Below are 24,411 nucleotides of genomic sequence, written 5' to 3'. Positions count from 1 at the left end.
GTGAATATGTAGTGTTATGAACTGTGTGCGTTTGTATAGATTACATGTATATAAGGACTGTAAATAGACTATATAAAAATGTATATTATTGACGTTAATTTTCCAGAATTGTCATTCATGATGTATTAGTATTTTTGTTATATTTACATATCAACAACAACAATCCTTTATAAAATAGGGGTATCAGTTTCAGATTTATTTCATAATCTCTTTACATATAGACCGTAAAGCGGATTTCTTTAGCGAAAGTACTAGAATATTGATGTGGCTTATTCAGGGGTATGCTAATAAATTTTTGGATGTCGTCAGTATTATAATATACCTGGTTATGCCAACAAATTGAATACCACGCGTTGTTCGTTGCTTTGCTTCTTTACGGCCAGGTGTGTTAAAAGACCGACGACATCCAAAAATAAGAATTCAGTTCTTATATTTACATTTTCTAATTTTTATCTCTCACAATTGTTTATTTCGGTAATCTTTACATCAATTTAGCGACTTTTAGAACTGGTGTGCTGGCATGTATTAGAAACCGTTTATGTCGTTGGAAAGCTAAATAACACAAATGGCAAATAAATTTAAAACGCACGGTTGTTGTATTCAAAGCTAGTTTAACAGCATAAGCACATTTATATTTTATAAATAATTTTATGGCACATCTTTGTAGTAAAAGGGGGATAACTCTAACATTACACTTCACAGAAATGTAGATTGGCTAACTTGGTATGAATTGACGCATTGCGCGCACCTCCGGATATACGTCATAAAAACCTTCCCAAGCAAGGGCTCCATGCAGAATCCCAAGCAAGGGCTCCATGCAGAATCCACATGTACTTTTGACTTGATTTTACAAAAAAGTGAACGGTATGTAAGTCAGTCAGTGTTATACGTTATTGCAGACCGAGTTTTGGGTGGAAATTGTTATAAACAGTATTATATACGAAAATTCATCCTAGATTTTTCCCCGCATTGCGCGGGCTCAGCAACAATTTGAGCATGGAGCCATGTTGGCAGTGGAATGGCGCGCAGGTGTGACTACTTGTAAATTAAGATATTAATTAGTGAAATATTGAAACAGAGGGACACGCCATTTAACAACGGACCACATCGAAACTGACATTTGCGGCATCAGTGACCAGTTGCTCATATAACGTTAGTGAGATAATTTGGGCCTCGTATCAGTCAGAGAGGTCAAGGTCATTAACGAAATTCAGACAATGACACGCGTGTTGATTTTGGGGAGTTCCCATACGAATCGTCTGAAACAATTTATAGACAGGAATCCCCAGTTAAATAATTTTGCATTGGGAAACGATCCCCTTGTAAATTTTTATGGTATCGGTGGAGGCCGCATTAATGACTCAGCTCACTGCCAGCGATGGGAACAGCAAATATCAAGGTGGCTACCACACCATCTTATCTTTCACGCGGGTGGAAATGATTTGGATGACAGAGAGTGTTCCGAGAAACTAGCTAATGAAATAGCATTGCGCTTAATCGCTTTCATAGATAGTGTTAAATGTAAATTCGACATTAAGAGTGTCACAATTATGCAGTTGTTGCCCCGCTATCATACCCGGAATGTATCAGTAGCAATTTACAACGATACTGTCAGAATATTTAATGCTTTTTTAAAGAAAGAAATCCAGGGTGGGGGTTCCTTGCGCTACTGGAACATTCAGGGAGTTAAGAATAGTCCACATAATGTATACATTGATGGTGTCCATTTTAATGATGAAGGCAACAATAAGTATTACAGGAACATGCGGGGGGCAATCATACAAGCGATAAGAATCTAATTGATATATATATATATGTTTCTAGATTATGATGATTTTTTCTGTCTATGTTGGTCTAAGTGTAGATGTACATGCATATTTTCAAAATATTTACTATTTCAGGTCACAAGCTCTGAAAGTCTATGACTTGGCATTTACAGTAATTTACAGGGGGGATCAACACCTAATTGCCAGCAATTATTAGATATATCACGTAAGCATCAAAATCTTTTGAGTAAAAGTGTAATCAGTTTGAATAATGCTGCAGTACATTGGTGTTGCCCTACATTGTAACAGTGCATTATAATTCCCCTACATTGTAACTGTGCATTATTACGAAACTGTACTTATACAATATTTTACACTTGTACAATTAAACAAACAGTATATGACATGTTACTACTCTGCTATTTAATGATGCAGTACACTGGTACATGTTTTTAGTGCACTGGTACTAACTATGTGTGAACTGTACACTAGTACAGGAACTCTTAGTACACTGGTACTAACTACTCTGCTATGCAAGTACTGTACACTAGTACGGGGACTCATTTAGTACACTGGTACTAACTACTCTGCTATGCAAGTACTGTACACTAGTACAGGGACTCATTTAGTACACTGGTACTTACTACTCCGCTATGCGAGTACTGCATATTAGTACATGCTATCCTTGATTCCCAGCCCGGTAACTGTACACTAAATGACTCATACAAATAATGATATATTACATTAGTAAAATTAATGATCAAACATAGCATTTCACACTAGATGAGTTACACCCCTTTTATTTCTAGGATATGGCAGAGCCACCAAGAAAGTCAAGGCGTTTAGCAAGTAAACGACCGGCACCACATAACATTCCAAGTCCAAGTAATCACACTCAAACCATACAAGCTGTGGTTGAAGATCCGGGGGTACAATTCCATAATCAAGTCCAACAGCAAATAAGGGCCGCCATTCCAGACATAACTAACTCAGTAATCGCAGCACTTAAGGCTCAAGGAGTCATTCCCATGCCTCAACAAGTACAACAATCTGAAACACCCCCAATACCTTCAACATCAGTGGAAGTCAGTCCACAACAAACACCTATAACATCGGCTTCCTCTGATTTAAGCACAGAGACAGCAGGAACTTGTTCCACGGCTGGTTCGACCCAGAACTCCAACATGAATGACAGTTTAACACAATTTTTGAGCACAGGTAATAATAATGCACAACTTGATCAGCAGTCTCTAGAATTGGAAACAACTGCTTCATGTATAAATTTTTCAAGTCCGAGTATTTCAAAACCGCTGGCATTGGGGGTTGATCCCAAAATTAAAGCGAAGATTTGGGCAAACGAATATATTGATCTAGGGAGTTTATTAAACAAAAAATTTCCTAAGGTACGTTTTCAGGTCATTGAATCCCAACAGGGGGGGATAAGTTGGGAGAAACAACCACCTCCAAAATATCGTTTTGAGTCTGTGGCACACTGGCTGTCTGCCTTCCATATATTTGTTAGTATTTATTGTGAAAAGTACCCAGACCAAGCTTGCGCCTTAATGAAATATGCAAATACAATTCAAACATTAGCAAGAAGGTCAGGTGATATTGCAGCTTTTAATTATGACCGTACCTTTCGGGAATGGCGCGAGCATGATTGGAAAAAATTACCCTGGGATCAGGTAAACAATGAACTATACACAGAATCTGTGTCCTTGGGGATTACAGCTAAATTCAATTCCCTGAAGGGTACCGGCCAAAGCCAAAACAAGTCGAGTCTTAGTCGGGGGCCGCCCTTTCTCTCTGCTGGAGTTCCATTGCGGAACTCCAGGAGAGGGCTCTATTGCTACAGTTACAACAACAATGGCGAGTGTGAGCGAGGGCCAGACTGTGGATACCCCCATGTCTGTGAAAAATGTGGAGGTATGCACAGCAAGAAAGAATGTAAAACCCAGTGTCATAAAAGAAAAAGGTCAGATGCAGGGTCAAACCTTGACCAAAAAAGGCCAAGTGGATCTAAGAGCACTTCCACAAAATAGTGTAATTACTCCAATCAGTGTTTTAAAATTTAGTAAATGGCTGGATGGGTATGATAAGCAAAACAAACAATTTCTTATTAATGGGTTTAGGCAAGGTTTTGTTATACCTTACAAGGGGGAAAGAAAGTACAGATTCAGTAAAAATCTACAGTCTGCAGTAGAACACCCAGAAATTTTGATAGAAAAAATTTCAAAAGAGGTCGAAGCAGGACGGGTCGCTGGACCTTTTGTTAAAGTTCCTTTCCCTAATTTACAAGTCTCCCCATTAGGTTTGGTGCCTAAAAAAGTTCCCGGGGAATTTAGGGTCATTCATCATCTCTCTTATCCTAATGATAAATCAATCAATGATGGAATCCCAGATGAGTTATGCACAGTTCAGTATCAGACAGTAGATGATGCCATTAAGTTGGTCAAGTTTTATGGGAAAGGTTGCTTATTGTCTAAGACAGATATAGAAAATAGTTATAAAATCATTCCCATACACCCCAGTTGTCACGACTTGCTAGGTTTTGCAATAAATGGTGAATTTTACTATGACAAAACATTACCCATGGGTTTAAGCTACTCATGTAGGTTGTTTGAAGCATTTAGTAGTTCCTTACACTGGATTGTTAACAATAAGATGAGAAGTGGAGGGTGTGTTCATATCTTAGATGATTTTCTTTTTGTGGGACCAGCTGGTTCTCAGTTATGTAAGCAGACGTTATCACAGTTTTTAAGTATGGCTAAAGAAATAGGTTTGCCTATTAAAAAAGAGAAGACAATTCAACCAACTACTACCATTACATTTTTGGGGCTGGAATTTGACTCGGAGAGGATGGAAGTTAGGCTACCTAATGATAAGCTTATAAAATTACGTGAACGCCTAGAATATTTCAAAAGCAGAAGAAAAGTTACACTAGAAGAAATTCAGTCATTAGTAGGGCTCTTGAATTTTGCTTGCCAAGTGGTATCTCCAGGTCGGGCTTTTTTGAGACGAATTATTGACTTAACAGTAGGGTTAAAGAAACCTAATCATTATCGTAGGCTCACAAATGAAGCAAGAGCAGATATTAACGCCTGGTATATATTTGCAGAAAGTTTCAATGGTAAAAGTTTCTTTCTGTCGGACAAGTGGGAATCTTCTCAGGAGCTTAATCTATATACTGATGCTAGTAACTTGGGCTTTGGGGGCATTTTTGGAACAAGGTGGTTTTATAGTAAATGGAATGATGAGTGGTTAAATTATCACATCACAATTCGGGAATTATTTCCAGTCGTTGTTGCATTGGAATTGTGAGGCCATGAGCTGAGGGACAAATGTGTAATTTTCCACTCTGACAATATAGCAGTAGTTCATATAATTAATAAACAGACATCCAAAGATAAAACAATTATGAAATTGGTCAGAAAATTTGTTCTGCACATTTTGAAATACAATATTTTGTTTAAAGCATGTCATATTGCGGGGATAATAAACGTTGCAGCTGACCATCTTTCTCGTTTGCAGATCAAACAATTCGATCAAGACAGAATTCCCTCATATGGATCCTCGGCCAGTTGTAGAGTTAGTGGAAATGCAGAATCTTTAAAAAATTTGGCATCGTGGTTACTTACAGAATCTCTAGAAAAAACATCTCGGCAATCTTATAGACGCATTTATTATTTCTATAAACAATTTTTGCAGGAATACTTTCCCAGCACTCCAGTTTTCCCAGCTACCCTTGAACATGTCACTATGTTTATTGCACATTGTTTTCAAAAAGAGTTAGCCACATCCACAGTATTAACATATGTATCTGCTATCAGCTATTTACTGAAGTTGGGGGGATATAATGATGTGACCCAACACTTCATAGTAATTAAAACACTTCGTGGATACACAAAAATTCAAAAAATTAAAGACAATCGCTTACCAATTACACCTTCGATTTTAAAGGGATTAGTAAGTTCATTACCCCATACTTGTTCATCACAGTTTGTACGAGTAATGCTACGAGCAATGTATTTAATAGCATTCCATGCCTTTTTGAGAATTGGGGAAATTACTGGTTTACCACCACCAAACGGCAACTGCTTAACTGTAAATAATGTAAAATTTGTGTATGAACAAGGTGTTCAGCCCACAGCAATGGAAATTCAAATGTCAAAGTTCAAACATAGTACAGGTAAACACATCCCAGTGCTTCTAATAACTGCAAACAAAACATCCGAAGAAATGTGTCCGGTTTTATCTTTATGGAATTACTTGAAAATTAGGGGTCAAGAAGCTTCTAAAGTACAAACCCTGTTTTCTTTTATGAATAACTCTCAAGTGTCGCGTCATTTCTTTTCTGAACAGCTTCAACTATCCTTGAAATATGTTGGTTTGAGTGTAAAAGATTATAAATCACACAGTTTCAGAATAGGGGCAGCAACGACTGCATGGGCCAAGGGTTTTACCGAGGAGCAAATTCAACAAATGGGCAGGTGGAATACAAAGTCTTTTTAAAAGTACATTCGGGTTCCTATGTTACAAGTTTAATGATCTGGGGAACAAGAACTCGGGGAGAAGCGGGGTCTGTATTTCCCAAAATTGGATGTCATACTAAGGCAGGCGGCTGGTGTGCCTATCAAATATAATATCAGCTTGGGTACAAGGGTCTCAGCTGCTTCAGTCTCATGTTTGTAATTTAGGAACACTGCAAGTTTTATGTCAACTTGGGGACAAGGGCCTCAGTTGGTCTATTTTAGTATATATTGAGGTTGTTCATGTTACAATACTGCAAGTTCTATATCAACTTGGGGACAAGGGCCTCAGTTGGTCTATATTAGTATGTATACTAAGGTTGTTCATGTTACAACACAGATGGCCGGTAGCGTATCTATGGCTCAGATAAGTACAGCTCAGAGGCTGATCCGTGGATCACGTAATCCGGGTTTAAACCCCAGTTGAGTCGGGATTACCCAGGTCGCATTTCTGTTGCACACTATAAAACTGAGTAAGGTTTACCTAATCTTGACTTACTCGTATCAAATGTTGAAGGATAAAAGGTTTCCTAATATTACAGCACTTCAAAACAAGTTTTAATATACTAGTAACTGGTTAAAAATTAAAAGGATTTATCTAAAAACAAATATATATATTGATGTTAAATTGTAAATTAAAAATGCCGAAAAAATGCAATACAATTTAATTCAAATCCCTGCATCTTTCATCGAAACTCAAACCATAAGAAAATATAAAATCGCAAACACAATAGAGCTTTTGCAAAAGACTGAAGAGAAGAAAACAGTGATGGGGGTCTTTGGAATAAGTAATTTAGAAACAATACCAAAACACAATATGTATATAAATAATAAAGGAACAATGTATAAATTTAGATTTTTAGTTTAAAATCAAATGAAGAAAAATCTTATATAATACCTTATTTTGGAGAAAACACATATTAGCTAAGTTTTCTAGAGAATTTTATACAGCGGCGGATTATAGGGGACGGACATGTCCTCCCTCCCCCGGCCCGGTTCCTAAGGCCGTGTAGATAGCCTGATTAATCAGATAACTGAAAGACTTTTTATCTCTAGGGAATTCGGCATTATTAGAAATTATTGGAATGTGTATCATCAGCTGTTCGAAAGTGTAAAATTCGTAATTTGATTTATATTTGGTATAATATTAGTAAGTTTCAATAAAACTCCTGTTTATGTACCTTTATGTATTTTAAAAGTATCTTCCAAACCTTTATACTACAGCTACATCAGTGTTAAAACGGTACATTGAAGAGCTGTTGAAAAGTTGTGCAAAAAGAAAAATCCCCATGCAATAAGACCATGAATTTTTTTCTTGTAGAATAGCTTTTTTAATACTGCAGAATCTATCAATGCAATAATCATTACCATAAAACATTTCTGCAACATCGAAATATTTCAAAATACTAGTATCGAAATATTCTACCCAAAAATCCATGGAAACATTATAAAGCTGGGTTTAAACCACCCCTACACCAGGTTCAGAATTTACCGTAATTCTGAGTCGTACTCAGCCAAGCCTTACATGAGTGCATGTTTCCCAGGTAGAGAAACTTTGAAAGTATATCTCAATGCTAACCAACCTACTTTTTATTTTAAAAAAAGTTTCTGATGTTACCATATGCTTACCAATTATAGAAATATTTCAAAAGTGTTTACATGCTGTATCAAAATAATTAACTTCCCTTCAAACAGTTAAAATAATTAGATGTGTATTTCTGCGTGATAAAATTTAATATTTCAGCACCGTGAACGCAATTTAATATTAAAAATTTATTAAATAAGTTTTGGTAAACTCGTATAGAATGCATGAAATGGAATAGAGAAAATTAAGTGCAGTTATGTAGATATCAATCATTTCCGATCCCACTTTCTTGTAAGCTGTCTATGTTGAATGTTCCTTTGAAAAAAATGCAAGAGCGAAGGGCACCTTTAATGATATTATTTACAGAAAAGGTAAAAAGTAAATAAAGAAATATGTCAAGTTGCGATTATATAAAATGTAGTGATTAAGGACAGATGAGACGTTCCTCAATAATATAATTATAATTTTTTCCAATATTTTGACATTGAAGACTTACTTTTTTTTACATTATAACATGTATTCACAAAAACTCAAGGTACCTTACAAGGCATTTTGTGTGAGATACCAGAGGTTGGCATCTCTTATATACCGGGGTAATCCTTCAGGAAAAAATTCTTCAGTTGGTTTGTCACAATTACATTTTTAGTGTTTCAAATTATTAAAAACCAGTATAGAAAGTAATAAAGATTTTTATACAAATTTATTATACATTAATATGAAGATTCACAAAACAGATACTTAATGGGAAACGTATCGTCTGACCTTTAAAAAAAACAAAATATAGAAGAGTAAGTATGGTTACATAGAGATCAATGTAAACTGGTCAGATAAAATCCATCGAATTGGTTGGGGGCTGAGTATTATCATACTAGTATTTTACTTTAGTAAGATTGTTTTTTTAATCTAATAAATTATTATTATTATTGGGGGTGTGTGGATTGCTTTTCATTTTTTCCTAGAGAAGCCCCCCCCCCCTTCAAAAAAAAAAAATAAAACCACACTTGAAAAAATCACTATAGTCGGCCTGTGTAATAACTACGGGCACCTGTCCTCACGTGCCATATCAGATGGAGACACGTGCCGCGAAGAACACCTGTCACTGTGTATTTTTGTATGAGACGGTTTTCTACCTAAAGGGAACAATGGGCTGTTGTCGAGCATGTACACACACAGCCTCCGACCAAAAATTCGTTTGAATTAAGATGACGATTTGTGTTATTTTATCAATTAAAAAATTGTATATTTCATAAATAAAGTTATACAAGAGAACATATTTACGTATAAAATAACATACATGTACATTTATTTTAAGATGTTCAATGAAAGAACGAACTATTTAGAATTTTTATTTCAATTTTCATTACTGATTTGAAAAAACTATGCTCTTTAGAAATTAAATAATTTTCTATAGGTATTGATTAGATCTAAATTCTCATCGTGTATAATTATATTAAATCAGAATTACTTAATAGATCAATGTGAAATCAACACTGTATTTAATAGTCTTGATGAGTTTTTGTGTGAAATTTGTAATCCAACGTACTATACAAAGGCATTTATTAAATAATGTTATGATATTCATTACATAAAACTTTTTTTTCCTTTTTTGTTTATTTGTACGCAGATCCCCGTGTAGTAAACGTCTGCACTTTTCGCATAAAATTACAATGTAGGGTCCTAAATGCACATATATGATCATGCACATATATTTAACAAACTTTAAAAATTTCAGCCATTCTTTTCTCCAAAGGCCATTTCTCTAGATAAAGAAAAGTCTATAATATTTTGCATCATTTTGTTTTCGTGAAGAACAACGGCTTTTAAAGTAGTGGATGCTAACTTGAGGCAATCTATTAAAAGAATTAATTGTATAATTGTCACGATTGTATTTTTGTGCAGTTTTTGTTGATTTCATTATATAAAGGTATGAAGTTTAACAATACTTCAACAAACATTAATTTTCTTTATCTAAATTGTACATTACTTTATTTTTATTCCCTGACATGCTACTCTTTTTAAAAAAGATGCGTGACATTCTTAAATTTGACTAATAGACTCGAACTTCAGGCCTGTAGGAAAGTAATTTCCGTTAGGGTAATAAACTTACCGGGATTTTTTTCATGTTCATACAGATTTCACTTCCAAGATATTGACCCTCAAAGTTGGTACGGTTATATAGAGGGAAAACAGCGTCTTAAGCCGATTGACCCCAGATTGACCCTGCAAAGGGGAATAACTTTTGTAAATGTGAAAGTTGTCTATGGTATATCATAGAGATCTAAAACTGACTGAATTTTGATCCATCAATTCATGAACATGATGAGTGGATGTAAATAATGTTGGTCAATTTTTGTAAAAAAAAATTGTAAATTACTTGTTTATAAACCGAGTGTACATGCAATACTAGTACTGGCATAAAATTACTCATAAGATACATGTATACTTACACCATGATAAAAGCATATGTGTCCAATGCAGCATATGATAAATCATTAACATACAAGTACATGTATATCCATACTGTAATACATATATATTGCATTGTTTTTAGAGACCTGTTCTGTGGATGCCCTTAGACAGTGTGTCTACCCATCACGCCATCTGATATCACTTGTTCTGAGCATATTTCTCTCTCAAACTTAAACTACAGAGAGCCTGTGAATAGAGGATGAAGAGTGACCTTGGACTAATTTTCTAGGTCAAAGGTCAGTATCAAAATGTACTGTATATCTTTATTCAAAGTCGTAGTCCAGAGTATATTTCTCCCTTGGTGTAATCTAGCTTTTATGCAATTGGTGTGGAGGGTCTGCAATGATCTTCAACCAATTTTTTAGGTCAAATATCAAAAATAAAAAAAAATTCTCTCTTTATTAATATTTTTGTTAATATATTATAAAGAGTATATTTTCTCTCAAACTAATTCAACTTAAAGCAGGGTTCTATGAAATTGTAACATATTCTCAATGACATAATGAGGCTGAAAACATTATTTATATTACGTAAAAATTTTTTCCTTATCATAAAGCATTAAATTTTAAAGAGACACATTAAATGCTGAAATCATATGTATCATGGTCATGGAAAGTAATTATTGTTATTGGTATATTAAAGAACATTGACTGATCTTTCAGATTTCTAAGTTATATTCAAGCATTATAATTCTGACACATCATATGATAATTTTGTATGAATATTGCAGATCATAGGTGATACCAGGAAATACCAGGGAACTGATGTTGAAAGAAGTACTTAATGACGCTTATGAATGGACTTAAATGTGAAAGACTGTTCCATTGTTTATCTAAGATATATGAATTTATTTAGTATTTTGATATCATTGAAAAATACTGTTACAGTTTTTGTACATCAAATGAATTATTAAACATATAAATGGTAATGCTTTTCTTCTCTTACATTTAATAATTTTTTTGATAGATTTTTGAAAGAATACACATAATTTCAAATCGCTTCCTTAAGGAAAGTTGGGGAATCTTGAAGTTTCCCATTAACTTCAACCAGGAATGGGACTCCAGATAATTCCACCAAGTTTCCGCCACACAGAAACTGCTACACAAGTTCCATATGGTTTCCTGAGTCACGGAAACTATAGGAATGGTGAGGTTTCCCGAGCTTCCATGTAGTTTCCCGTAATAGGAAACCTTAAGATTCCATCAAGTTTCCATTCCACGGAAACCACTACACTCTGATTCCCTGTGGTTTCCTGAGTCACGGAAACTTTAGGAATCATGAGGTTTCCCAAACTTCCATGTAGTTTCCTTAAAAAGGAAACCTTAAGATTCCACCAAGTTTCCATCCCACGGAAACCACTACGCTCCGATTCCATATGGTTTCCTGAGTCACGGAAACTATAGGAATGGTGAGGTTTCCCGAGCTTCCATGTAGTTTCCCGTAAAAGGAAACCTAAAGATTCCACCAAGTTTCCATTCCACGGAAACCCCCTACGCTCCGATTCCATCAAGTTTCCTGATTCTGGAAACCAGTGGAATCTTTAGGTTTCCCATTACGGGAAACTACATGGATGTTCGGGAAACTTCAGGTTTACAGAGGTTTCCGTGGTTCGGGATACCTTATGGAATCGGAGCGTAGGGGGTTTCCGTGTCACGGAAACTTGGCAGAATAACCTGGCATCCGCTGCGGAAACCACTGGGAAACATGATGTAAACTTGAGGTTTCCATGTGGTTTCCATAAAGTTTCCCATGATGGGAAACCACTTTTTTCACCCAGTGTATATATTTTTTGGCCTAATTCCATTGCATATGATGCAAATGATAAATTTCTAGAATATAAAAAAAGTGTAAACCTTCTGTGATGTTCAAAAGTCTGCTCTTCTGAAACCATCCTTATTAATCTATAGAAATATTTTTCACTTTAAATTCCTCTTTGTCCAAATTTGAATGAAAAATTAAAAACTATGCTGTGAAAGTTATTCATTTCATTCATTTAAACATGACCCAAGTTAATTTGTTATTTTCAAATTCTTTGCCAAAAGTTTGTTTGTATCATCTGTCCTTAAATAACAAAAGTTTCATGACAAATGTTCAAGGGACCACAGAGAACACTCGCGGACAAAATTCGTCGCTTTTTGAAGGTTTCCATGGCAACGGTAGCCATTTTGAAACTGAATGACCTCACAACACAACTACAACCAGAAATCGTCATTTGAGGAAAGTTTCAGGAATATTGTTCCAGCCATCTTCGAGAAACATCCTGGATAACAAAATCATGCATACAATCGCAATATGTCGCCCCCGACTTCGTTCGGGGCGACATAAGAATTCTCTGGGAAATAAACTTAGTTGGTTACTTGATAAAATCTTGTGAAGCCCGAAGGGCTTCTAAGTAGAATTGATCAGTTTCCAACTAAAGTTCATTTCCCATTGAACTTTTTAACATTGTTGTTAATTACTTATATTCAAATTTGAGGTAAATAAATTGCTAGTAAAGCTAAATTTATTACATGAACGGGCCGCCGTATTGCTATGTTGTGACGCACAGTTGTTTGGTCTTGAAAGTTCACCTCGCTCCAACATTTGAATGTTTACATTCGTGATTAGCAGTTTAATTCAGAAAATATCTCTTTATAATGAAAGAACAATGATCGCTGCTGATAATAATCTTACTATTTTACGAGTTCTTAATATATTTGAAGTAAAAAGCGGTGGTATCGCCTGTTTTAGTTTACATAACTCCAACGGAATTTTGGGTTTAAAAGGTAAGTGCGGGTTTAATCTAATTATATATAGTATTCAAAGCATTATTCTCGTCAAAAGAAAATTTATGCACATCTCTTGACAATCTAATTAAAATTAGATCTTTGATCCGCTCCAGTTTGATCGCTACACGTGTAGCGATCAAACTGGAACGGATCAAAGATCTAATCTTAATTAGATTGATCTCTTGATTGAAAAATATCCATATTTTTTCAACATTTTATCTTTATCATCGTTATTAACTTAGAAATATTTCAAAGCAAGTTGCACCGTGACAAAATATATAGACAAAATTTCCGTCTTAGCCAAGAAACTTTTCACAGATCTGTGCAGAGGGTGTCTTGTTCAAATATTGTTATTATCAGTCTGCATATCTACAATTTTAGTCAACTGAAACATCAAGCAATTACACAAACATGTTCTCGGGGTATGTTTATCTGGGCACAGAAGAAAGATTGGATAGCTATTGGACACAGTTTGGATGTAATGTTTGTTGTTATAACGGTCGCTGCAATATTTGCTGCCAATGCTTACTTGTTGTCAAACTTAGTAATAATGAAAAACTTTTCCTTGTAGGAAACAAAACATAAACCCTGGAGTGGAAAAAAAATCATTCAACACAGCGGAGGTGTGGAAATCTCGTTTCACCGAGCATGCCGAAGGCAAAGAGTCACTTAGTATTTCCAAGAAGTTTTAATATTTTCCCCTATCATTTCTAGATAAGATTTTTGCATTCCTGCAGAAAAAAATGAATAAGTAATGGGAATATATACTTGGAAGGATTAAGTTTGAAATTGAATTTGAAACATATTCCCTGCCAATTTAAAATACTACTTTCGGCACATGTTATATTTTGAAATACTATTGTTTAATGACTGTTTGATGTCGTTTTAGGACTGATTTTCTTGTGTTACAATACACATTAAATATTAATTAAAATATTCTGGATATACTAACTAAGTATTTGATATCGGAGATAAGGCGCCGGAAGGGTGGGGGGCTCTTAATTTTACTGAATGGCAAAGATATATTTAGGTACGGTGAATGAAGGAATTTTCCCTTACTAATAATAAACTTAACGTAGAGAAGATTCTATAAATGTATTACATTTTAAACAGTTGGTGTTTTCTAAAATTTAAAATCACGCTATTATTTTAATTAGCTCTAGAGATATTTAGCCAACTGAATATCTGCATTACTGTTTATAATTCTCAGACCTAAGTGTAGTTCTCATATATGTTTTGGTGCATTTTTTTTTAAAAATGTGTTAGAAATAATTTTTTTGTGTATTCTTGTCTTGTAAAAGACTTAGATTATTATCCATCCATTATTGATTTGTCGTTTTTTTTACATTCATGCAACATGATGTTGCCGTGCATGAAGCGTTTGTACATTGCCCTTTTTTAAATTTAATATTTTAGCATTGTTCTACAAACATGTAGGTACTTAATGTATTATTTTTCAGGGAAATATCACGGATAAAGTAACAGCTAAGTTATAATGATAGAAATATAAATATTGTAGATAATTTTTGCAATGAAATGATTATTCTTCAAACATGATATCTTAGTTATTTAATTTAAAAAAAACGTGTAAATCCTTACCATCAAAAAGATAAGACAGTCCTTTCACTTCGGAGTTCCGAATGACAAAGAAGACTGAACGATAAGTGAACGGTGAATGCAAGGTGAACGCAAAGTAAACGGAACGAAGAGCGAACGGTGAACGTTTTATGAACGGTGAACGCGAGCGCAAGGTGAACGGTGAACGCAAAACCTTGAACGGAGAGCCAACGGTGAATGCACGGTGAAAGAACGCAAAACGAACGCTGAACGAACGGTGTGCGAACTGAAAAATGGGAAAGTAGAACGTTTCAGGAACTGTACATCTATAAGTAGTAGTTTTATCTTGTAAAGTCCACATTATCTAATAAGTTAAAAGAATAAGCATATTTACCTATAATTAGATAAATTTATATTTAAACTACACGCGTTCTGTAACAAATATACATGTTTTACGGCGATTAAAATCATGTTATTAAAATATCAATTTAAACAAAGGTATGTGCAGAAAAAAAATGTTTTTATTATTTATTTATTTATTTATCTATTGTTTATCTATATTTTAGCACCTGAAATTAGAATTATAGAATGATAGAATAATTTCAATGCAAGGAAAAGATCGGAGGCATTCCGAATAATTCGTTCATCTTGCGTTCACCGTTCGTTCACCGTTCACTTTGCGCTCGCGTTCGCGCTCCATTCGCGTTCTGCGTTCACTCACCGTTCACCGTTCACACATCGTTCACCAAGTTGCGTTCAGCGTTCGCACATCGTTCACTCACCATTCGCTCTGCGTTCGTTCAGCGTTCGTTCACCGTTCAGGTGGGAAAGTAGAACGTTTCAAGGACTGTAATAAATCAAATCATTGAAACAAGGTTGACTGATCAAGACAAATAATCTATGCTTTTTATGTGTGGGCCACAAGTGTTAATACGTTTAATGCCGAAATGATTGATACAACTAAATATTTACTTTTGCAAATATTTTCATAGATGAACCTTAGTATTGAAGAGATAATATGTTCCATTCTGTATAAACTTATTAGGGGATCAGAGGTCATAACATGACTGAATCACATGGCAGGAAGATATTTTTTTTCTGTCACTGAAAGTGCTTTCGAAAAGTTGTTTTAACTTTGTAGCAACGGAAAAGATTAAACCGTTCAAACGTTTGAATTCTTTTTATTAATAATTACCAGATGTCCATAATTCTTCTTTCGGTGTGAAGAATATTTTAAACAATATTATTAGTCCAAAATCGCGCTTGCCCTTTTTTAACCGAAATTCCTTTGAAAGCATGTTAACTGAAACAGATAATACCACCGCTTTTGATATCACACATATAAAGAATTCGTATAAAATTAAGATCATTCTCAGAGGCTATCATTATTCTTTCTTTCTGTACAGATAGTTCCTGGACTGGACTTATTCAAATGTTGGAGCGATACGAACTTTCAAGACCAACCAATTTCTACCTAGGCTTTAAGTCTTCACATGATTTGATCATGTGACCAACCAAGTTCATTTCCTTTCTAAAAATACATATTAAAATATTTCGAATTTATTATTTTCCCTAAACGTGAGGTATAGGAAAACCCAGCTAAACGGGGAGGGGAGTGGTGGCGAATTATGATCCTCAGTGGATTTTTGTTTATTGAAATAGTTATTATCAACATCAAACAGAAAAATTTAATTTTTTTAATGATTGAAGCATTGAATTTAAGAGATTTACGCCACTAGGACGTAGAAAAATTTCCATTTATTTGCAGTTTCTGTTCATTTTCTTTGTAGAGCTTGCACATACTGAAATGATTTTTTTTCCAAAGATAGACTTAGTATAGACATTGAACATTGCTGCGTAGGTTTAGCTCCCCCCCCCCCCCCCCCCCCACTTTCCACAGACACGTTGCAGTATAGGTTTAAAATTGGGAAAGTGGTGCTGTCTGGAAAGAATTTGGTACTGAAATTCAAACCTAACCCCCCCCCACCCCCCCACGAAATAGGATTTTTGTGTTTGCACAATGGACATTTCCTTTTTTTTTTGCTTGTGAGTTTTTTTTGGAGGTCTAAAAAAATTTCTTACAATTAACCCCCCCCCCCATTTTTAATTTGCTTTCAACGCCAGTGTGAGGTATAAAAAACGGTATAAAATACTATGCAATATATTTGGTACATAATGTGCTCTATATTGAAGATCCGTAGTCGCTATTTTATAAATGTTCACCCAACAGAAAATGTCCATTGCTGGATAATTAAACTAATAAAATACGAATTCTAGAAAAAAGCAACAACAATAATATTCAAATATCAAGATGAAGGCCAAAACAAGTATTTTTCTTTTCATGCATAAAATCAAAGACAAAGTATTCCAAAGATTCCTTGATTTTTCTTATTTAAAAATACATACAAATAGAGTGTACAGTAATTTTATCTTGTAATATTTTATCGACAGGCTTTTAATTGCTGTTTTTCGTTCGTGCCCCTTTCGACATTTCTTCCAACGTTCCACAAAAGCGTTATAACGATTGCGTACACACTCCGGATATGACGGACTCGTCCTTCTGATGTTGCAGATTCTCATGGTAACGTTGTAAACATAGCAAAAGTTATCTTTAAATTTTGTGTGACAACCAAGGGCAAGCGATACCAAGACAAATATCAGAGCAATGCGGCGAAACATCGTAAATTCCTGAAGAAAAGTATAACAACTGAAAAAGGTGAAGATAAAATGTGATTGATTTCAATTTTTTATCGAGAAAATGCATGCTAAATAACTAATAAAAGAAATCGTACTGTTAGTGCAGAAATACAAAGCTAAATCAAAGCATGTGTAAGACTGGATTAAATTACATGACTTTTTTAAAGAATGATGTGAAGTTTATAGTAACGCGAGTCTTTGTCTCTTTGATAAGTCCCAGGTCGGTGAACATAGTATAAAACGGTCATTAAAAACCTTGAGGATAAGCTTGGTCCTGGATCACTCGAACGGCTTTGTCTGATGTTATCCTTGCCAAAATTACCAATATCATTATTAATGATTGTTGATAGAGTATTCAAGTGATAGCAAATTCAGTAGATGTTTCATCAGGGACTTCTTTTGAAAATCCAAAAATCTGTTAAACGATCGATGCCTCATTTTAACAGACAAACAAGAGCGATTTTGAGTTAAAGTGCCCAGAAAGTTATTAGAATCTAAAAAAAAAAGTGATGACATCATTTGTCCAAACTAATTAAAAGTGATAAAATCATTTTTGCTACATCATTTTGAACCAATGAGACAAAACCCACTGTTATCACAAAAAGGTGCCATAGTTGTTTTAATGTAAACAATTTTTTTATAACAGCGAAAGTAATGAAGTTTATTGAGAATAATACAAACCCTTTTCCATATTACATCCTGTATCAGCTCGAGACACCAATATCAGCCAGAGGGCCGTGATATTGAAAAGGGAATGTTTTATTATGTTTATTTCATACTTAGTAATAAAATACAGTACAGATTAAGTTGGGAAAAAAGTAAATAATCATGACCGGACTTCTTACATGTAAACGGTCTATTGTCTCATACAGTTTGGGTTTCTACATGTACTTCTATTTCAAATGTACCCAATCCGTAATTTGAAACTAATCTATTACATGTATTTGTCAACGAGTTTATCCTTACATTCAAAAAGTTAAAATTAAGAAAATATGTAAGCCCCCCAAATATGTGTATGATCACAAGTACTGTTTTTTGAGGTTTAATTTTCTAGGGGTGGGATATTGATCCGTATCAGCCCCGCAAATCCATATCAGCCCTGCAGGGCTGATACGGCTATTGTGACGTCAGGCATATCGCGTATGCAAAAATTCTGTATTTATTACTAAATACATGTATGTAATAAAGGTTAATATTCCAAAAAGGACCAATCAGTCAGTGTACGTGTACAGTAAAAGATCTACAAGATTGATTTTTTTTTATTATGACAAACCTTCGCATACCAAGCTATGGTTACATCAAACAAACAATTATTCACTAATGTCGCACACGTCTGGCTGCAAGATTTTTTTAAAAAAAAGAAAATGTCCATTTTCACCCTCCCACCTCAAAAGTTATGTTAAATCCTAAAAGCATTTGATAGACTAGAATGGAAATGGTTAGACTCTACCTTAAAAAACTTTAATCTTGGAGACAAATACTGTAACTGGATAAAAATGTTGTTAATAGATGCAAAAACCTATATTACAACAAATGGGTTCCTCTCCAAATACTTTACAATATCAAGATCAGCTAGACAAGGGTGCTCTATAGCTCCCTTGCTATATGTATTACAAATAGAACCATTGGCTTGTGCCATACGCCAAAATCCTAACAATAAAGGTATACATATTCCTAACAATAATCAGCATATTGAATGCAAAATCAATATGTTTGCTGATGATACACAGTTGTTCAATAAAGACGAAGAATCTATAAAAGAATCCTTTAAAATCTTAGATATATATGAAAAAGCATCAGGCGCAAAAATAAATTTTGCTAAAACAAAGGGCTTATACATTGGAAAATCAAGGGGTAAAAAACCTAAATTTAATAAAATTCAGTGGACCACAACGAATGTTAAAACTTCAGGTGTGAACCACGGATATGATATTGATATTGAAGCTATATGGATGAAAAAAAATTAGAAAAAATAAGCAATAGCCTTCATGTTTGGAAAACTAGAAATTTAACATTTAAAGGAAAAACATTAATAATTAAAAACCTTGTAATTCCTATTATTGGTTATGAAATTGAAATGAGAGGCATACATAATATTTACAGTAAAAAAATTAATGATATTATCTGGTCTTATATATAGGATCAGAAAGTTAACAAAGTAGATAGAAATGTTTGCTGCCTTAGTAAAGCCGAGGGGGGAATAGACATGATAAATTTATTTACATTTATTAAAAGTAAACAAATTAAAACAATATACAAGATAATGCACTCTGAACTTGAAAACTGGAATGCTATAGGAAAGCTCTGGCTAAAAAGGAAAGACATTCATCAAAAACAGGAATATTTTATTTGCAATTGCTCTGACCTTATGAACATATCTCTTAATAAACTATCCACATTTTATAAAAATTCATTATTGGCCTACAGTGAATTTAGATCACACTTTCAACCAGAAGGCAAAGATTAAATTTTGAAATGTCAGATTTTTAGAAATAAATATATACAATTTCGAGGCAAAATCCTATATATAGAGTCTTTTATTAAATGTGGTTTACAAACTATTGGAGATATTTGGGATAACAATACTAAGACTTTTAAGACTAATGCTTACATATTTTCAAAACTTCTTGATAAAAGGAGTTGGATTTTTAAATACAGTAAAATAAAAGCCACTTTACCTAAAGCATATCTTGACATTCTTGAAGGGATAAATAATGTAAATAGAATAGATAAAAATAAATATTTATTTTTTGTTGCCTGATAATTTTTTATTTGTAAGAAAAACAAACAAGTTCATAAATTTTGAAGATATAAAATCAAAGACATACAAAGAGTATTAAACAAAAATATCACTACAAATCTCAAGAAAAATGGGAGAAATTGATGCAAATTGAAATTACATGGAAAAGAATTTGGGGCTCAATTTATGAAGTTAGGGTTCATACAAAAGATTCAAGAATTTCAATGGAAATGCTTGCATAACATCTTATACACTGAAGAAAAATTAAGCAAAATGGGTTTTTCAAATGGTTAATGTTTTTTTTCTGTAAATCAAATATAGAGAGTCAGAAACATCTATTTTATGAATGTATACATGTTAAACCACTTCTGGAAGTGGTACAAAATATAATGTTAAACATTTCTGTATTGAATCCAATCAAAGTTGATGTATGTATTGTTTTATTGGGATTCGCTGGAGAACCCAAAAATGCTCGAATATGTATTAACATCTTGATTTATATATACAAATGGTCAATATGGAAAACAAGAAACAGCATCTAGTATGGAAATAAAAATATTACTGCTTCAAGATATGCTTACAGACTTCGATTAACTGTTACCTGTTTTCCTCAGTACAGGTTTATATAATAATACAATGATCTTTACATAGTTATATATGTACATTTATATAAACATTTGTTATACCTTTATAAATATACTTCTATATATTTATTACTAATAAAGAGTCCAACAAAAGAAATGTTTATTACATCGGTCTAACAATTTCACTGTTGACAGGTCTTACATAAGAATTGTTAGATCGCAACGTCACTGTTACGTCACGTCACTGTTATGTCACATGTAATTAATCATCGTTCAATATCGGCGACGCGCAAATAGCCGAAGTTAAGAGCTACAAGAGTTGTTGCTAACAGCAAGGTAAGGAAGAAGGGAAGAGTATGTTTTATGATAAATAATTTTTGTGATACAATAAATTTATAATTGATTTTGTTCTTTCTCAGCTTGGTGTTTTATTTACTGATTAAGCCATAATTTGCCATATACAGTAATTGATAATATAGCGTGTATTGATTAAATTGATCAATCTTAAGTGAGCAGTGAAGGGTATAACAAAACAGTTATAGACTGGGATTCGGGCAACATATGATTTGTTAGACCTGAAGGTGAAAATGTTGCCCTTGGCCTGCGGCCTTGGGCAACCTTTTCACCTTCAGGTTCAACAAATCATATGTTGCCCTCATACCCAGTCAATAACTGTATAATAGTATTTGATTTACTATATGTATTAGATGTAAAATTATGTGTGACTGTATTTAAATAATAAAGCACCCTGCGTGGTGCTGTAGGGCATATTATTATGCCAATGTATTGTTATATAGGGAGCTTAGTCAGGGCACCATCCCTGGCAGCTGCCCTACTTATCAGCTATTCATTGTTCTAAGTCTGGGAAATAAATGATGAAAAAAAAATCCTGTGACTTAACTTAAAGTTACACTGTTATCCTTAAAGTATTTCTTGATGAATAAAACGATTGAAATTACAAGTTTTAAAAGATTTTTTTTAAATAATTAAAATATTTTCCTACGCTGTTTTGCAAGCATTTATTAAGGGAACTTGAACGCTTTATATGTATTTTTTTTTTTATTTTATGGCTATTATATATTGCTAAATAGAAAAAAAAACTGTATTTATGTAGTTATTTTTATTCGATATAATAGTAACTGTTTCCTTTAAATAAAAGTTTTTTTAAAATAAATGTAAATTTCTTCATTGTGCAAGATTTCTTCATTCATAAGAATGAACCAAAAACATTTAACAGATTGTACAATAAAACATATATTAGTTTCATTAAAAGATGTTTGTTTAGTAATACAAAAATTGTTGACAGCTACAATTGAAGTAATTTACCAGAATATCTGCACAATATTTTTGGTAACAAGAAGCATGTAACTATATTGAGACGTCAGTGCAGTACTTTATATATCGCTTGTCTCCTGCTAATTTAATCACTTTTGCAAGGGATAGGCTAAAAATGTCTGTTTTAAGAGTATTTACATATAAATGATATCCGTGAGAATACCGTTACATCCACTGTTTGGAGTACAACAGTCGAAAATACAGAAGGTATTTTGGCAACCTTAAAAATTTCTCAAAAAAGATCCGTATGAAATCTGATTGTTATAAATTAATATCTAATGCGCAATTATGATTTGTATAAGGATGTTTGCAGGTTTGATCTGTATATGTATTTACTTTTCTATAAATACTTAGTATATAGTGACAACATCATTGCCCTTCCAGTTCAATCTTGCGTGTACTCGTCTCCAGCTTGTAATTAAATTGAGATCAAATGAAAACATATTTTTGAAATTAAAAGAAATTTTTTGAAGTACAGTTCATGCATTTTTACAACGCAGAAGCAATGAAATAGCCATGTAGAATTCTAAACTTATTTTGAATCTCTATGAATCAAAGCTAAAAATAACTTTTGTAATTAAATACTGCAAGGTTTTTCGTTGGTGATTTTCTTCTCACAATTTTTCAAACAAAGTCCAAACTCACTGATGCAGATTTGATGAACTTTGACCGGGTGAAGAAGTTTATGAAAAAATGTTAAATGTTTAAAATGACCGGGTTAATACATATGTTTTTGGAAATATTAACAGTGTATCATAATATATTTCTCTTGTCTTTTTTCATTTTCATAACAGATTACGCTTGACGATCACATGTTTATGTTACGTATATACAGTACTAGATTATGTATACATACGTATGTATTTAAGTCGCAAATTGACATAATGCATGTTGACAAAATCTACAGAAAAATAGCTGTTTTTGTTTCAACAACTTGTTTGTCATAAAAGGGGGAGAAATATGCCACTTTAAGATAATATTGAAACATTTCATGCATTTAGCATGTAATATTATTGATAATAATATGTTTTATGCATGCATATGTAATTTTCCATTCCTGTGGTTAGAATGTAGTGATTGTAGTATATTTTATGTATACCTCAGGTTTCGGAGCTAGGATGTTATGTAATGCATAGTCTCAGGTTTTGGGGTTTTGTGTTGATTAGTCGTTAGCTAACGTCAGAGATATCACGTAATTGTGATCACTGGTAGATGCTGCAAGTGTTTGTACACACCATTTTTTGTAAGAAAAACATAACGATTTCGGATTATTCATCTTGATCAATGCTTAATAATCAGTGGATTAGCAGTGCATAGGACGTTATGCACAGTTGATTTAATATGTAAGTGGTGATATTTCGTTTGCTTTGTGACTGTTTTTCGACTCCATTGGAGCCTGGGTACATGCGGAGTGTTTCAAAATGGCGGACATGACGAGGGTTGCGCTAATCGACCATTCGTACATTAGAAGGATGGACAAGTATTAGAAAGACAATATGTGATACAAAAATCTTTGTTTAGACCGAAATAGATTCTCATTGTTGATCTGTGGCCAAGGTGGGTTAACCGTTAAGGGTTTGGCGACATCGTGAACTCTATGTACTTTCTCCACTGCCCTTACATTTGCTTTTTACAAATCGGAGGTAACGAACTTTCCTTCGACCCCCCGCAAAGATTTTAAGGCATATCATTTCTTTTACGAACTTTCTGATTCATGGTACGAGTGTGAAGCATGTAATTGTTATGCAACTTCTCCGACGGGATCCTCACAACTTGCCACCGGGATACAACAATTAATGTTGTTATTGAGATTAATCAGCTTTCAAACTCTGTGTCTGAATCCTTACCATATGTGTCATTTTGGAAACACCGGGGTTTTGGGACTAACCTACCGTACCTGATGGAGTTCACTTATCTACAAAATCATGCAGTACCGATCCAGTACCTATGGTCAAAAAACTTAATAGTATCAAAGATGCGGTGGTCAACACTTGCAGGAGGCTAAGGCCAGTATAAATTAATTTGAAGTTAGATATAATGATATACATGATATATGAGCATAAATAATGTAAATAAATAGATGCATATGTATACGACAAGAGTCAAATATCTAGTAAGAGATTTTGAAAGATTTCCGTTCTAAACATGCAAGTAAATAAAAAAAGATAGATATATATAACTCCATGAAAAGCTGCAGAACATGTTGTCAAAATTTTCCATGCTAATGTCTCAAAGTTATTGTTCGCAGGGTAAACTTACAGTATACATGATATCAAGGTTTTCCATGTTGCTGTATTAAAGTTATTGGTTCGCAATGTGAACTAGCAGTATACATGATGTCAAGGTTTTCCATGTTGCTGTATCAAAGTTATTGGTTCGCA

At 33.7% G+C, this 24,411-nt stretch overlaps 1 protein-coding gene across 1 annotated transcript; it reads left to right on the top strand.

Annotated features, from left to right (window-relative positions):
- Nucleotides 1-798: 798 nt before the first annotated feature.
- LOC134241987 (uncharacterized) lies at nucleotides 799-5,274 on the top strand. The gene is made up of 3 exons (XM_062724001.1): nucleotides 799-864; nucleotides 1,902-1,992; nucleotides 2,576-5,274. The coding sequence occupies exon 3, from the start codon at nucleotides 2,579-2,581 to the stop codon at nucleotides 3,806-3,808; it is 1,230 nt and encodes a 409-aa protein (XP_062579985.1). The 5' UTR covers nucleotides 799-864; nucleotides 1,902-1,992; nucleotides 2,576-2,578; the 3' UTR covers nucleotides 3,809-5,274.
- The last annotated feature ends 19,137 nt before the right edge of the window (nucleotides 5,275-24,411 follow it).

Source organism: Saccostrea cucullata, unplaced genomic scaffold, assembly GCF_032062105.1.
Source record: "Saccostrea cucullata isolate Sc308-1 unplaced genomic scaffold, CSIRO_AGI_Scuc_v1 ctg2752, whole genome shotgun sequence".
Lineage (NCBI taxonomy): Eukaryota > Metazoa > Mollusca > Bivalvia > Ostreida > Ostreidae > Saccostrea > Saccostrea cuccullata.
The sequence above is the reverse complement of the archived record's forward strand: the minus strand, read 5'-3'. Positions and strand labels throughout refer to the sequence as shown.